The 16,131-nt window shown below is 46.1% G+C and overlaps 1 protein-coding gene across 3 annotated transcripts in view; it reads right to left on the bottom strand.

Moving 5' to 3' along the window:
* Nucleotides 1-3,151: 3,151 nt before the first annotated feature.
* Egflam (EGF like, fibronectin type III and laminin G domains) overlaps nucleotides 3,152-16,131 on the bottom strand; it is a 186,355-nt gene continuing 173,375 nt past the window's right edge. For all 3 annotated transcript variants that reach the window (XM_060380501.1, XM_021652076.2, XM_060380502.1), the window contains 3 exons: nucleotides 12,125-12,208; nucleotides 8,617-8,720; nucleotides 3,152-5,942 (listed from right to left, as the gene is read on the bottom strand). In XM_060380501.1, the coding sequence (XP_060236484.1) occupies nucleotides 5,788-5,942; nucleotides 8,617-8,720; nucleotides 12,125-12,208 (343 nt within the window). In that variant the 3' untranslated portion in view covers nucleotides 3,152-5,787. The remainder of the gene's footprint in view (nucleotides 5,943-8,616; nucleotides 8,721-12,124; nucleotides 12,209-16,131) is intronic.

The raw sequence follows: 16,131 nt of genomic DNA, 5'->3' as shown, positions 1-16,131 counted from the left end.
ACACAGACTTCTTTTCTGCCAGAGGTCGTGTGACTGTGACCTGGACAACAAGTGGACATATTGTCCATTAAGCATTTTACACCCCCTTCCCATAGTTTTCTCTGATTACCTCCCGCACCAAGTTCAGCTAGAACATGGACTGTCAGCCACAGGCACTGAATTCATCAGGCAGGGCCCTGCGGCCCCTTAGCCTCTCCTCCCGTTTTCTCTGCCTCTGCTCTCCTTTGGCCAGCTTCCTAGCAGGGCTTTCCTTCACTAATACCCTGGCCTGATGCCCCCAACTTTTGTTATTAAGTGAGTGTAAACGGCAAATTCCTTGAGCCTCTCTGGCCTTCCTTCTCAGAGATATTTCTATCCAATCCCTCTCGCGCATAGCCAAGTCAGAGCCGCAGCCCTTTAGTATCAGACCGTCCAAGGAGACTGCAGCCCCAGGCTGGGCCCCCCACTTAGAGATGGCCAGCTGGGACAACAAAGGGTGACACACTGCATTCTATTGGGAAGCCTCTGGGCCTCCAGGCATCCTTTGAATCTTAAACAAGGCAAAATAAAAAAAGGTAAAACTAATGGAGACTTTCTCCAAATGCTAAGGCACAATGTTCCTCTCTGTCTTTCCAGGAAAGGACTACCATTCCTTTCTAGGACAGAGATGTTTCAGCAAGGGAAAGCAGCAAAAGGAGGTGAGGCTGAGAGGAGCTGCCTGCTGTCTGCCTTGCACTTGAAGCACATGGTTTAGCCAGGATGAGGCAGGGGCCCAGGGATCACAGTGCTTAGCCAAAAATAGTTTAAACAATTCCCCCGAGTTTTGGGGCTATTTCTGGACATGAAGGCAAAGGAATTGAATCCAGTCCTAGCTGCCTGTAGAGGGGCCTGGGTCCCATCCAGCTGTTCTCTGCCCTCACACCTGCAATAGAAGAGTCCTGACTGACAAGGAGACTCTCAGGAACCGACCTTTGCACAAGCCTCCCTACACAGCCAGAGCAGTGAAGCCCAGGAAGCCCAGAACGCCCCTCTATGACCCTAGGGTCCTGTTCCCAGTGTGGTGTGAGGGTTGTACCGACTTCCATTGAGACCTCAGACAAGCCATCTGTCATAGTTACTTTCCTATCACTGTGATCAAACATCATGACCAAAAGCAACTCGGGGAAGAAAGGGTTTATTTCATCTCAGAGCTTAGAGTCCATTATCCAGGGAAGTCAGCGTAGGACCTCAAGGCAGGAACCTGGAGGCAGAAACTAAAAAAGAAGCAGGCATGAAGGAGTACTGTTTACAGGCTTGATCCTCATGGCTTACCCAGCCTGCTTTATAAAGCACCCAGGACCACCAACCCAGGAGTGACACCTCTACAGTCAAGATGTGCCCTCCTATACCAAGCATCAATCAAAAAAAAAAAAAAAAAGAAAGAAAGAAAAATGTACCACAGACCAGTCTGAGGTGGTAATTTTCTCAATTGAGTTTTCCCTTTTTGAAATGACTGTAGCTTGTGTCAGGCTCACATAAAATCGGCCAGCGCATCATGACCTATCTTTTAACACAGATTCCACCTTCCCAAGTCAAACAAGCATGCCTGCTCTGGCCAGCCTAGACTCTTAAGATCAAATACATGAGCATTCTTTGGACATGTGGTTGAAACTGCTCAATCAGAAGGCTTAGCCCGGAAGTTGGTCCACAGTGTCAAACTGGATTAATCTAGCGCTGGTCTCCATGCACTCACCTGAAATCGAGAACTTGCAGAGGACAGCCTGGCACTGACACCTTTGCCTGCCATCGTTGGAACCTCCAAACTTGGCCTTTTATGGCCTCCCATTGACTGGGACCATGGCTTCTATTACGCCCTTCCTGTTTTAACCTGTTTTATGTGCACACCCAATTACAGTGCACCTGAAAGACACAATCTCTGGATTGAGACCCCACTGTGGGGGTTGGGCTGCAAGCACACACATCCTTCACTTGGCACTGTGATTTCCGCTGGTGTGTCTCGCTTCACTGGGCTCCCTGTGGGTTCAGAGAACTGTTGAACCTCACTCCATTCTTCTTGGCAGAGAAAGTGTCCTGGCATGGGTGGGCCAGGCTCTCACAGGCTTCCATCTCATGGGCAGCTACTGTACCTACATTCCTGGGCTGGGCAGAAGTTGGATGTGGCAGGGATGGGAAGGAAGAAATGGGAAGCAGCTAATGTTTTGCCCAGGTCCCCATGTCCACGTAGCCTCTTTCCACTTGCTAGTGTGATCTCTAACAGTATGCAGCAGCAGCTGGGGCCCTGCAGCCTGTCCCTGGGCAATTCCCTCCCAATGGGGCAAGGGCTGGTGGTCAGGCCACTATAAGGGCCCACAGGCCCCTCCCTCTCGCTTTTCTCCCTTTGGGAACTCTCAGTGCTAAAAACAAGTTTTCTGAGAACCATCTTTTTCTGGGTTAAAGGTGAAAAATGCAGCATTTCCTCCAAGTGGGAAACACTCCCGCCTGCCAGCTCTGGGCATATGTCCTAGATCCTTCCTCCCACTTGGAGGGGCGGGGCAGGGAGGAGGGGAGCAGTGGTGGAAAGCAGAGGGAAGTCAGAAGGAAACGCCAGTTACTGTGGACCTGGGAGAGTTGGTGTGTGGAAACCAGTGGGCCTGTTTGTGTTGGAGCAGCTCAAGACCTGAATGGGACTAGTGGGGAAATGAGAGGCAAATAAGATGGCAGAGAGCAGGAAGCCATTCCAGAGCAGTGACAGAGGAGCCTGTCAGTGTTCTGGGGGCAGTGCAGGGAAAAAGACAACCCCGTACGCTTGTCTGAGGGAGATCTTGGGTTCAGAAGAATATACAAGGTTATTAAAATTCACTTTCCTAGAAAAATCAAGAATTCCCCTGGTCGTCAGTGCTTAGAGCATGTGAAAGTTTGCCGGGGTGGGGTGTGGAGGGTGTGGGGGTCCCAGATCCTGCGGAAGGGAGCTTTTCAGGAACTGATGCTGCACATTACCCTTTCCTTAGACCAGATTACGCTGGTCCCCAGTTCCCCCACCACTCCCTGAACCTTCTTCCCAGCACAGCCCAGCCAGACTTCTCAACCTGTCTCCCACCACAGCAGCCACACCAAGCCAGGGCTAAGGTCCTGCTCCCTGCTTGTCCCTCCTCAGAAAAGCACCGCTACCATAGAACAGGCAACAAACAGTAAGTGAAGGAAATCATTTTATTTCTCAAATCTGTAGCTGTCAAGGGGATGCAGGGGAAATGAGCCTAGGTTGCCTGGCACTGCTCTCTAATTTAGTTCCTACTCTCCCCCACTGTCATGAGACAGGCGTGACCAGACTAGCCAACTGGGTGCAGCAAGATGAGGGCCACAATCAGCAGATCCAAGTCCCCTTATCATCCCAGTTGCTCTGCATATGAGGGACTCCAGCAAAGACTTGGAGAAGCACCTTGTCAAGACCACCAAAGTGGGTAGGGCCTCCAGGCCAGCCACTCAAGGCACAGGAGCAACTTACTGCTGTGAACCACAGGCAGGGGCGGAGTTTGGGTATTAGACAGCCTTATTGTGGCAAGAGATAATAGCTACACTTAGAAATAAAAGCAAAATACCCGTAAGTCCAGGCTAAGCTCTTCCCAGATCTCCTGCCCATTAGTACGGAGTGAGGCCTAATCTCTCAGCTAGAGGTTAAAGACTTGAGCCTCATAATTACATCTGCTATAAACTCATTCCACTGTGCCTGGAGAGGATGGGAGAGCCATGATCCTCCATCTCCTATCATCTGCCCAGACCCTGAGACTCCTTGCCCCTTTGAGTCCTTCTACTGCACCACTTTTGCACCTAGAGGACCCTTACGGCCTGTAGCCCATCACCCCATCACTGTCACCACCTCCCCTTCCCCGCCCAGAGAGGACTTCAGAATCAACACACACTCCCAGGCCCTCATCCCTGGGTCACTGCATTTTCCTAGGATAACACTTGCACAGAACAACTCATCCAAAGGACAGCTCTCTGGCCTCTGTTCAGCTGGATAGTTTGCTAAAATCACAACGTTTATCTTTTTTTTTCCCCCCAGAGGCAATCCATTCAAAATGTGCTACAAAAAACAACTCTATTTCATTATAGGAAGTCCTGGCCTTGCAGCCTCCAGGAAGAGGTGTTGAGGTGAGGGTGACTGAGAGGTTATGGGGCTCACACTGTACCCCATGCCTCTTTTCAGATGGCATTTACCAGGTGACATCGCAGGAGAGGAAGATCACTGTGACTGTTGCTCTGTTATCCCTTGTCATGAAGGGCGCCTAAGAGGCAGAGGGTTGGGGCATGGGGCAAGGTTCTCTGGCTTATTTAGCCATCTCTTGATATGCCTGAAACTGTGCTTTGCACCGAGCTCAAGTCTTTGCTGAATGGATGCTGCACAAACAAGAAAAGAGTCATGCCTGAGACTAATTATAGGCTCTTCAGGAGCCGGATCAGATTTCCTTCCACTCAGAGGGGCATCGTTCATCTCACCTTTCCCTCAGTAAGTCCTGTCATGGGGACCCGCCAGGGAGTCAGCTGTCTGCAGTCATGTGCATGCATAGCACAGGGCACAGGCGATGGCACAGAAGCACAGAAGGAGAAGGTGCCCTTCTCTGTGCTGGCCCAGATCCTCGGATCCTGCTGAGGGCACACCCCCACACCACAGACCCTTGGACTCTCCAGTAGCCTTGTTGTCCCTTTGTAGGTGTGGCCTCTGCAAGATCAGTCCCATCTCCACAAATGACTGAAGGAGTTCTTCCTCATCCCCTTTATTTCTTTTTTTTTTTAATTACAGATACTTTCCCTCTCTTAAAACAACATGGCAATAATGACCCACCTCCTTTTAATCTCGTCACTTGGGACAGCTGTGAGCGAGCACTGAGAGAGAACAGTCACTGCTCCCAGTGGCCCCACCCTACTCACTCTCTACCGTTCCACTGACACTACAAATGGCCCAATCACATCTCCTTTGACAGAAAATTATTAGGAAAGGGTGCTATAATTAAGATCCACCCCCCCTAACTTTCAAAAGCACACTGTAAGTGTGGACAGTCTATGGCTATAAAAATAGACATGTACAAAAGTACAGCTACAAAATCAGGGGACCCATTTTCTTCAATTTGCATCATAAAAGGAACATTTGCATTAGAGGTAAGCTTGGAAAGGGGGCCCCGGTATGATAATGATTCTATGTTTAATACCCCCTCAACCTTTATTTTCATGGACTAGTCAGAGCACATTGAGTCAGTGAGGAATGAAAGGGGTTAATCTACACAATCCATAGGCCAAGATTGGAAGTATGAAGTTCAGGGTAACACAGTCATTCTGCTAGTGTCAAAAGTCAGGGAAGGGCAGAAGTATTTTAATACTGTTCTGTGGTGGTGGTGGTGGTAGTGGTTCTCTGTCTCTCTCTGTTTCTGTCTTTCTCCTCTCTCTCTCTCTCTCTCTCTCTCTCTCTCTCTCTCTCTCTCTCTCTCTCTCTCTCAGTACTGCTTCATTCTCTTTAACACAACATAGCCATTGAGCTGCAGCAGAGAATTTCTGGAACTTGCATTGACGTATGATCTCTCACAGACTCTATATGTTGAACGACAAAGACCGATGCTTCCTAATCACAGTAGTCCACTGAGTTTGGTCCACAGAGTGTTTGCAGAAAAGGCCACCCAGGGCCTTCAGGCCTGGCTCCCATCAGGGTGTACTTTGTCCTTGATGAGAGTGAACACACCTGACCCCCAGACCTCTCTCTCTGTGCAGCATCAGGCAGGGTCTCTGGGCCCCTGGGATGATCAGGATAGAGGCTATGTCCCCTGGTCAAGGCCAGCTGTGTTACTTAGCCCCGCAAGTGTTGATGTTTTTCCCATCCACAGCATCTTCCACAAGGGAAATGTGGTAATCAGTGGACAGTGTGAAGTGAGAGATACAGCCCACGAGGCCTCGCATGTATTGTCTGTTCGTGTGCAGAGCGATTTCTTTCATTCCACCTGCAAGGAGGCATAGAAGGAGAGAGAGAGAGAGAGAGAGAGAGAGAGAGAGAGAGAGAGAGAGAGAGAGAGAATGAGCCATGAAGTGATGTCACCAGTTAGATATTCTCTTTTTTAATTTTTTAAGCTTACTTTTTTATAATTTATTCACTTTACAACCCAATTGTAGGACCCTCCCTCATCTCCTCCTAGTCCCACCCTCCCTGCCTCTTCCTCCCTACTTCTCAAAAAGGAGAGACCTCATCCCCTACCATCTGACCCCAGCTTTTCAAGACTCATTAGGACTGCCTGCATCCTCTTCCTCTGTAGGCTGGCAATGCCCTGGCACCAGAGGGATGTGATCAAAGAGCAGGCAACAGAGTCCATGTCAGAGAAAGCTCCTGCTCTCCTTCCTAGGGAACCCACATGAAGACTGAGCTACCTATTGGCTACATCTGAGAAGGGGGTCTAGGACTTCTTCATGCATGGAGCTTGGTTGGTGCATCAGTCTCTGCAGGCCCCAATGGGCCCAGATTTTTTGGCTCTGTTGGTCTTCTTATGGTTTTCTTACTCTTGTCTGCTCTGGGTCCTTCTATTCCCCTCTTTCCTACAACTTCCTGTGCTCTGCCCAAAGTTTGGTTGTCTTAGCATATGCTTCCATCCCCTGCTGGGTAGAGTCTTCCAGAGGACATTTATAGTACGGTCCCATCCTGTTCACTCTCTTCAACCACTTCCAGCATCTATTCCATTTGCCCTCTGAATGAGAATTAAGCATTCTCCTAGGGACCTTCTTGTTATTTAGCTTCTTGAGGTCTGTGGATTGTAGTATGTTTATCTGGTATTATATGGCAAACGTTCACTTATAAGAATCTGACAGTTGCCCTCCTCCATTGCTGGTGGGAATGTAAACTTGTACAACCACTTTGGAAATCAATCTGGTGCTTTCTCAGAAAATTAGAAATAGTGCTACCTCAAGATCCAGCTATACCACTCCGAGGCATATATCCAAAATATGCTCAAACACAAGGATATTTGCTCAGCCATGTTCATAGTAGCTAGAACATGGAAATAATCTAGATGTCCCTCAGTTGGGGAGTGGATAAAGAAATTGTGGTACATTTACACAATGGAATACTACTCAGCAAATTAAAAACAAGGAAATCATGAAATTTGCAGGCAAATGATAGCATCTAGGAAAGATATTCCCGAGTGAGGTACCCCAGGAATAGAAAGATGTACACAGTATATACTCACTTATAAGTGGATATTAGACATATGATATAGGATAAACCTACAAAAATCTGTACACCTAAAGAAGCTAAGCAAGAAGGAGGAACCTGGGTAAGATGAACAATCCTCATTCAGAAAGACAAACGGGATGGACATTGGAAGAAGAAGGAAACAGGAAACAGGACAGGAGTGTACCACAGAGTCTCTAAAAGACTCTACCTAGCAGTGTATCAAAGCAGTTGCTGAGACTCATAACCAAACTTTGGGCAGAGTGCAGGGAATCTTATGAAAGAAGGGGAGATAGTAAGACTCGTAGAGGAGAGGAGCTCCACAAGGAGAGCAACAGAACCAAAAAATCTGGGCACAGGGGTCTTTTCTGAGACTGATACTACAACCAAGGACCATTTATGCATATAACCTAGATAACCTAGAACCCCTGCTCAAATGTAACCCATGGAAGCTCCTTATCCAAGTGGGTTCCCTAGTAAGGGGAACAGGGACTGTCTCTGACGTGAACTCAGTGGTGGCTCTTTGATCACCTCCCCCTAAAGGGGGAGCAGCCTTGCCAGGCCACAGAGGAGGACAATGCAGCCAGTCCTGATGAGACCTGATAGGCTAGTGTCAGATGGAAGGGGAGGAGGACCTCCCCTTTTAGTGGACTTGGAGAAGGGCATGGGAGGAGATGAGGAAGGGAGAGTAGGATTGGGAGGAAATAAAGGAGGAGGCTGCAGCTAGGATACAAAATGAATAAACTGTAATTAATATAAAAATAAAAATTTAATTAAAAAGAAGAATCTGACAGTTGGAGATTCTTAATGGACCACTTGAGTGCCCCCTGGCCAAGGACAAAACTGTCTAGTACATCACACATATTAAATTGATTTTGGCCAATTAAATCCACCTTGAAAAGCTACAAATGTTGATCTCAGGTATGATTTCTAGCTCAGCTGACAGTTTTAAAACCAAATAGCTCTCCAGGATATTTTCAGTGGTGTATAATGTCAACAACAGGTGCTGTCTTGGCTGCTGTTAATTAAGCTCACTTAGAAAACACAAAAAGTATCAACACATGCTTTTTCTTTTTTGTTTGCGTTAGTAGACTACTAGCCATTTATAGGGATTCTACCCATTCTATTCTGAGCGAGGACACAGCCGGATCCTCCTTCCTTAGAGAGAATTCATGTGGCTATATTTAGAAGGCTCCTATTCTATAAACAAGAAAAGTATGGTTTTCCTGATGGATCACTCCAGAGCACAAAAGCAATGTGAGTGAGTCCCTTCCTGTCCCTCTCAACTGTGAGTCAGAAGTTCAGAACATGGAAGAATGGACTATTTGGACAGCTTCCTGATTTCCAGGTATTTGATTGACCCTGTGGAGGACACGGTCCTGGGACAACAAATAAAGGTCTAATGAGAAAAAGAAGGAAAAGCCCTGACAGATTATGCTTTGGTCAAGGTCACTTACCCACATAGAGAGGCCCATTGATGTTAAGTTGCCTCATCATGCCAGGTGACTTGCCTGTCCTGGCTCCATAGTCATCCACTGTAATCTTCCCAGACTGGCCGTCCCTGCAAAGCAAATTAAACTGAAACCACCCGAAAAAAAAGGTTCATCCTTGGAGTTAATTCAAACATTTGGGTTTAGAAGTATAAAAGAACCTACTATGTGCTAAGTAATGAGGTTGTCAAAACACACACACACACAATGCCAACTTTTATAGTCCCATGGGAAGTGGGACCAACCCTGGCTCACTGCCTGATACCATCACTTCATTTGTTGAGTTTTCAAGAATTTCTTCCTGCTATGCCCTCTGTATTTTAAACCTGATTTTTACACCTTCATACCTGGATGCTGTGATGGGAAATTGTCTTCAGATTTTTGTCTTGCTTGCACTGCCACCTACCCCCATTACTTTATACTATTCCCAGTTACTTGAGCTCAGCAACCATGAGCATATTTTCATTTTTCACATTTCTGAGTTGAAGACATGTCTCCTAATCAATAGCACCTTAGATTGGAACAAAGGACCGTCACTTCCTAAGCTACATAACGCACTTCGCTTTGGTTGCCTCTCATTGTTGCCTCCTAGAAAAGCACAAGCCCACCAAGGCAAAGAGTTTGTTCTTCTCAGTGATCTTGGGCATCTTGAATAGTACGTGGCTCATAATAACAGATGAATGAGCAAGTGAAATCTGTGAGGCTTAATGCCCTTATATGAAAGGGTGATAGGTAAGATCATCTCAGAAAGCTCTTGTGGAGAACATCTGTTATACAAGCAAAGTACAGAGGATAGTACCTGACACACAGCTTGTTGTATTGGGGCTGGCCAAAGGGAATGTTGCTATGGTTATCCACATATTATCATATGATTGTTTTTATCCATAAAAAATGAAAAATACAGTTCTTAAATTTCTGAAAACATGAACTGTTAAAAAGCACTGTGTCTAAATTATCTGACATAAGATGTTGGATGAATGAGATACTCCTCTATTAGGAGTCATGCTTGCAAGACCAGAATGATACAAAGCAAGACAGTGCACAAAGCAGAGACCAGCTCCCCATAGAGATTCCCTCTTTGCTTATTCTACTATCTCTGACCTGGAGCTTTCCATCGAGAATTAAGATGTCAGCTCAGTTCTTCTTGTCATATGAAATAGCTACAGCCTTGACCCCGTTCCCACTAGGCCTGCCTGCTCACAACTCACAATATACAAGTAGATACTCCAACCTAGCCAGCTCCTGGCCTCATCTCCTAAGCAGCCCTCGCTGTAACCCAAGTCATACTGAAAACAAGATGAGTGATGTCAATAGGAGGGGCTATGTCTTCTAAGCTATCTACGCATGCCAAGCTTCATGTTCTGGCACATGAAGTCTTCTGAGGGAACATTCCAATATATTATTTCTCCCAAGTGTCTGAAATCCCTGTGTGTGGGCTGCATCATGGGGTAGAACAGAAATGCATTTTGATCTAGGCTCTTCCCACAGCAGTTTATACAGTTTTGGGAAATGCATTTAACATCTGTGTCCTTAGATGTACAGGGAGGGACTGGTCTCCACACCACTGTGTATCTTCATTTACATAATCAAAACCACAATAATTATGAAAGTTTAAATTCTTCCACAGTGTCTGACTATTCTACCAACCATTTTGACCCAAGGATATAAGCCTGCTTATATTTCCTGATGTTCCTGAGGCAGCTGTTGGGATTACATGTGGTTGGAGTGGAGAACCGAAGCATTTCACCTTCCTCTGGAGATGCCTGTGTGCAACCTATATTTGCAAATGAGTGAGAGAGAAAGGAGCCACTCAGAAGCTGAATGCTTAGGAGTGTTTTAAAGTTAGGTTGGTGTCTGCATTTTGACCTGTTTTGTAGGAAAAAAAATTGAGGTCCAAATCTGTAAATAGGCATTATGGAAAATTATTTGTGTTTTCAACAACTAGAGTTGGTGGGGTACTTTGTTGAAATACCTACATACACATGTGGGCTTTGTGGGCTGCATGGCAGCAGACAAACACAGGTCTACATCTGTGTCTTCACATGCCTCCTGAGGTTCCAAGGTCAAGGCAGGGGGCTGAATAGGGTTTTAACACAGCCTGCATGGAAGCAGAAGAGGATGTTGACAATGTTGAGCCCCCATGGCCTCCGGGCCTCACATTAGCTGTCACCCCCTGGTTCCCCAACAAAGGTCATAGTGCATTTTCAGGGAACTGTAATCAAAATCTCTACTCAACTCATTTTCACTTTGGACTCACTTAACATGCAGTACTGGCATTGCTGATTTGGACTTGCTTTTTGTTTTCCTAAAAATGTATTTTTAGAAGTAAAGACACATGTAGAAAATTATAAAGACACAGGGGTGATCTGCCCAAAATTAATCAAAAGTCAGGATGGCAACCGGCATTGGGAGGACACAGATACGTCATGGGGGCTGGGGAAACGTGTGTGACTTCTAATGCTCAGCTAATACTCTTTTGAAGTGGGGGATTGCCTACGCAAGATCATTTAAAGCATTTAAGGTCTTCATGGCCTTCACATTTTCATTCTGTGAGACTTTAAGGACCCACTCCAATTTTGCCACTGAAAGGCATTTTTTGCACACAACAACAAATGCTGGCAAGGATGTAGAGCAAAGGCAACTCTTATAGATTACTGGTAAAAATGTAAAGTAGTTTAACCACTATGGAAATTAATATGGAGGTACCTCAATGATCTAATGATCCAATTGTACTACTCTTTGGTAAAACTCCAAGGACAATAACCCTACATGTCACAAGGATACTTGCACATTAATGTTTATTGCATGGATGTTCATAAGCAATCATAACTGTAGCTAAGGCACAGGAGCAACCCAGGAAACCTAGCAGCCAAAGGATGCTTAGAGAAAATGTGATATATATATATATATATATATATATATAGAGAGAGAGAGAGAGAGAGAGAGAGATATTATATTTATATAAACAAAATGTTCTTTTCAGGAAAATGTATGCTCCTGGATGTAATATTAATCAAACCAACTTGTTTCAAGAAGACAATGATATATTTTTTCTCCCGTGTCGTCTCTTTATTTACAGATAAATAAAGTTGTATGTACATATGACATGGAAGTAGAAATGACATGTCTAAGGGAACAAAGAGGGCCAATGGAAATGTTAGGAAGGTGGGAGTATGTGGCAGATGTGCTCAGAATACATTATATGCTTGTATAAAAGTGTTATTCTGTAATGCAAGATGACGTGAAATGAATATACACAATACAATTTGTGAAGTGTCTTCTGCAGGCTGTCTCCTTCCATTTAGAGCAGATGTGGGGCCGTCTGCCCACGGGTGTCAGAAGAGGGCGTGGGATTTGGTGGCAATATAAGGAACCCGGGTAAAGTTGGGTGAAAGGACGGTAGTACTGAAAGGAAGCTGGCCATACATCTGCCCTCGTGTAGCCTGGTTCTGTCTTTCATTTGGTAGGTGCTCACCTGACAGCCTTGACTCGGTGCCACCGACCATCACTGAAGGAACCATTCACCATGATGGATGCCACACCACTGCCCAGGTTGTAGCTAAAGGTGCCAGGGGAAAACAAGGAAAGAAACAATGGAACACGGAAGTTCAGGGAGCTGCCCAGTCACAAAGACTTCCACTGCAAAAGTTCACCCAGAATGCCATGTCCTTTACCCAAAGTAACAAGGTTGGCACAGAATATCAACACTCTCCAGCTTATTACATGCATGAATGACATTTTACATTTTCAGTTGTGCTAGAATAAACTTTACCATCTAAGCCATTTTATGCCATTTTACATGTATGTTTCAGGAGTATTAAGATATTCACATGTAACTTGTATTTAGGATACTTCTACCTTGCTGGATGAATAACAAATCGCTCCAGCTCCCCTCTTCCCAGGTCCGAGCACCCCCTTCTGCTTCTAACACAGATAACCAGTTAAGTAGAGTCACAAGACAGCTGCTGCTTTGTGCCCACCTTTCTCCACATAGTGTTAGGCCATCAGGGCGACTCAGGCCCACGTATGGAAACATCAGTAGCTACAGTACTGCCACTAACGAGAAGAGTTTATCATCTGCACTGGTTTGCATGGTGTTTCTCTGATATTTCTGTCTGTCCTGAACCTTAGAATATGACCTTGTTTGGAAAAGAGTTTGATACAATTAGTTAAGGTGAAGCCACACTGGGTGAGAGGCACATTTGATCAATAAGACTGGTACTGTTACATGAAGAAATTTGGACAGAGACACATGGAGGGAAACCGTATGTGCTGATGAAGGCAGAAGCCGCAACTGTGCATCTATTAGCCAGAAACACCAAGGACAGCACCAGAAGCACCAACACAACCCTCTCTGTCCTGCCAGGGAAGAGGTCCTAGCAACATGTTGAAATTTGGGTGTCTAGTCTCCAGGACTGTACACACATTGATTTGTTGCAGTTTTGGGGTGGGTTTTATTTTTGTTTATCCATTTTATTTTTAAAATTAATCATTTTATTTACTTTACATCCTAGTCATGGCCCCTCCCTCTTCTCCTCCTAGTCCTATCCTCCTTTTCTCTTTCTCCTAGCCTTTCCTTCCTGTCAGAAAAGGGGGACCCTCCTCCCACCTACCCATACCACTACATCAAGTCATAACAGGACTGACAAATCCTCTACCACCGTAGCCTGGCTAGGCAGCCCTGCCAGGGGGAGGTGATCCAAAAGTATGTAAGAGAGTCCTTGTCAGAGACAGCTCCAGCTCCCCTTGCTAGGACACCCACATGAAGACCAATCTGTCCATCTATTTACTCATTTTATATCCTGGTCATAGGCCCCTCCCTCCTCTCCTCCTGGTCCTGCCCTCCCTGTTCCCCCTATTCCCCTCCCCTACTCACTCACCCCAGCACATCAAGTTGCATCAGGACTGAGCACATCCTCTTCCCCTGAGGCCTGGTGAGGCGGCCTCACCAGGGGAAAGTGATCAACAAGCAGGCAGCAGAGTCCATGTCAGAGAAGGCTCTGGCTCCCCTTACTAGAGAACCCACATGAGGACCTAGCTGCCTATTGGCCACAACTGTGTAGGGGGCCTAAGTCTAGTCCATGCATGGTTCTTGGTTGGTGCTTCAGTTTCCATGGTTGTTTTTCAAGACAGGGTTTTTCTGTGTAACAGCCCTGGCTGTCCTGGAACTCACTTTGTAGATCAGGCTGTCCTCAAATTCACAGAGATCCACCCGCCTCAACCTCCTGAGTGCTGAGATTAAAGGCATGAGCCCACCACACCTGGACAAACATTGATTTTTTTTTAATGTTATACAATTCATGGTAATTTATAATAGAAGTCCTAGGAAACTACTAAACATTTTCACTTTAAGAAAGAAAAGAGCCAATATTGTAGAGTAAACTGGACTCCAGAGCGATGAAAAGAATTTGCCTGAAATCACAGAAGTGAGATTGTATTCTCTGTCCTGCACCCTTTAAAATCAGACCTACCTTGTAACATCTCGATTCCCAGATACCCTGAAACCCTCAAGGAATCAGAAGACATAGGTCCATTTCCCAAGAGAAACAGCCCTCTCAACCCATTGTTCCTTCCGTTATTGTAATTCAACAAAATCCAGCAAATATTTAGTGAGTTAGCTGCTCTAGCCTGGGCAGGGGGCCAACTCCCTAGACCATGCTTGGATAACACAATCTGGCCATGTGCTCAGATCTCCAGAGAGTGGGGTCCTTGTTGTGAGAGGGGAGGTGTCTACACACTGTAGGGGAAGAGAAAGGCTGAGATAAAATATTGGTTCCTTCCAGAGACCCTTGTTCTGAGAATACAGTGAGAATAGAAAGCACTCGGTTTTCCCAGAGAAAGTTCTATAGCTCATTCACTTCCTCACAGAGTCTCAAAGAAACAACACAGCCACAGCACTGCCCCGAGAATAGAAGCTGTGATGCCTCGACAAACCACGGGACACAGCTGCCACTCCGACCCTAAAATCTGCACTGCTTTCTAGCCTACTTTCCCACGTTGTGTCTCCTAGAAAGCAGGCAGAAGGTGGGGTTTCTGTGAATTCCTTATGTGGGAGCCAAATGCTTTTTGAAGAAAAGAATGAGCCCGGGCCTGCAGGATTGCTGAGAGGGTAAAGTTACTTTCCATGAAGCTGGGGAGCCAGAGTGCAAGCCCCACAGCCCACATGGTAGGAGAGCTAGGTCCCACAAGTTGTCCTCTCATCTCCACATGTGTATATGGCACACGCACACACACACACACACACACACACACACACAGAATGGGTGAGAGACAGAGTAAATAAATGTAATAATTTTGAAAGAGAAAGGAACATGAAGCAGGGCTGGGGGATTGGTTAAGTTACTGCATGAGGCTGTGCCAAACAACGACATAGGTGACCGAGCGTGGATTCTCGGGTTTTACAGACCTGCCTGGATCCTCAGTCCTGCCATCTCACCAGCTCAAGATGATTTGCCTAATTCTATCAACTACAAGTATGACACTTTCCCTGCAGGACTATAGGGATGGTTAACTAACACAATACATAGCAGGAACCAAGCGAATAATGTTACCAGGCCAAAACCGTGGGACTTGGAGCTTATTCAGGAGGTTGGCAATGCACCCTGAGGGAACTTCCTGAGGTCTTTTCTGGAAGGGGAGCCCTGCAGGGGAGTGGACACAGGTGATAAACACATAACTAAAGTATCAGGAATGCCCAGGTCCCACAGTCAGGTGACCTGTGTACAACAGCAAGGGGCCACCTCTGAATGTGCCATTCAGCGTGCCTGTGACTAAAACATTTCCATTGCATTAGAACCAGGTGGAACAAGGCTGGGCTTCATTCTTTTCTACAGCCAGTAGCTCTCTTACCCAGTTGAAGGGCATAACATGCTCACGGGAGCTGAAATAGACTCTGGCAGACAAAAATTTCACCATTGTGTAGGTTAGTTTCTTCACAACCTAACTCTCCCGTCCTGACTCCATAATTTCAGGCCCTGAAAAGAAACATCTGGTCATACTTTCCCTGGACTATTTGTTTTATCTGCAACATATACATGGCCGTAAACTTATTATGTAGCTGAAGCTGGTCTGGAACTCCTCCATCTTCCCGTCTCTACTTCCCATTCACTAACACACCTGACTCCACATATTCTGAAATCTCCCAGGCTGCTCACTGAGCAGGTGTGTACTGCACAGAAATTATGCCTTGCTATCAATCCATTAAAGCAATAACAGGATGCTTTTCTGGTTGCTCTATCAATGTTCTTTGAGTCTTGCTACTGTGAATAGTTTATCCTAAGCCCCCTAGCTTGGCGTGCACCAATGGCTGACAGGCTGGCCACCAAGGTAAGCCATCTAGAAGTGGCTCTGCTCCTTGGAAGCTACTTGGACATCTTCAGGCCTTCATGGGGTGACACTTTCAGTAATGTCCTTTTTAACCCATGGTGTGAGACACTTTAGTAATATCAAATCTCTTCCTCTCTTCCTTTTCCGTGGTGCCTG

The sequence above is a fragment of the Meriones unguiculatus genome, chromosome 3, assembly GCF_030254825.1.
Source record: "Meriones unguiculatus strain TT.TT164.6M chromosome 3, Bangor_MerUng_6.1, whole genome shotgun sequence".
NCBI classification, from domain to species: Eukaryota; Metazoa; Chordata; class Mammalia; order Rodentia; family Muridae; genus Meriones; species Meriones unguiculatus.
The sequence above is the reverse complement of the archived record's forward strand: the minus strand, read 5'-3'. Positions and strand labels throughout refer to the sequence as shown.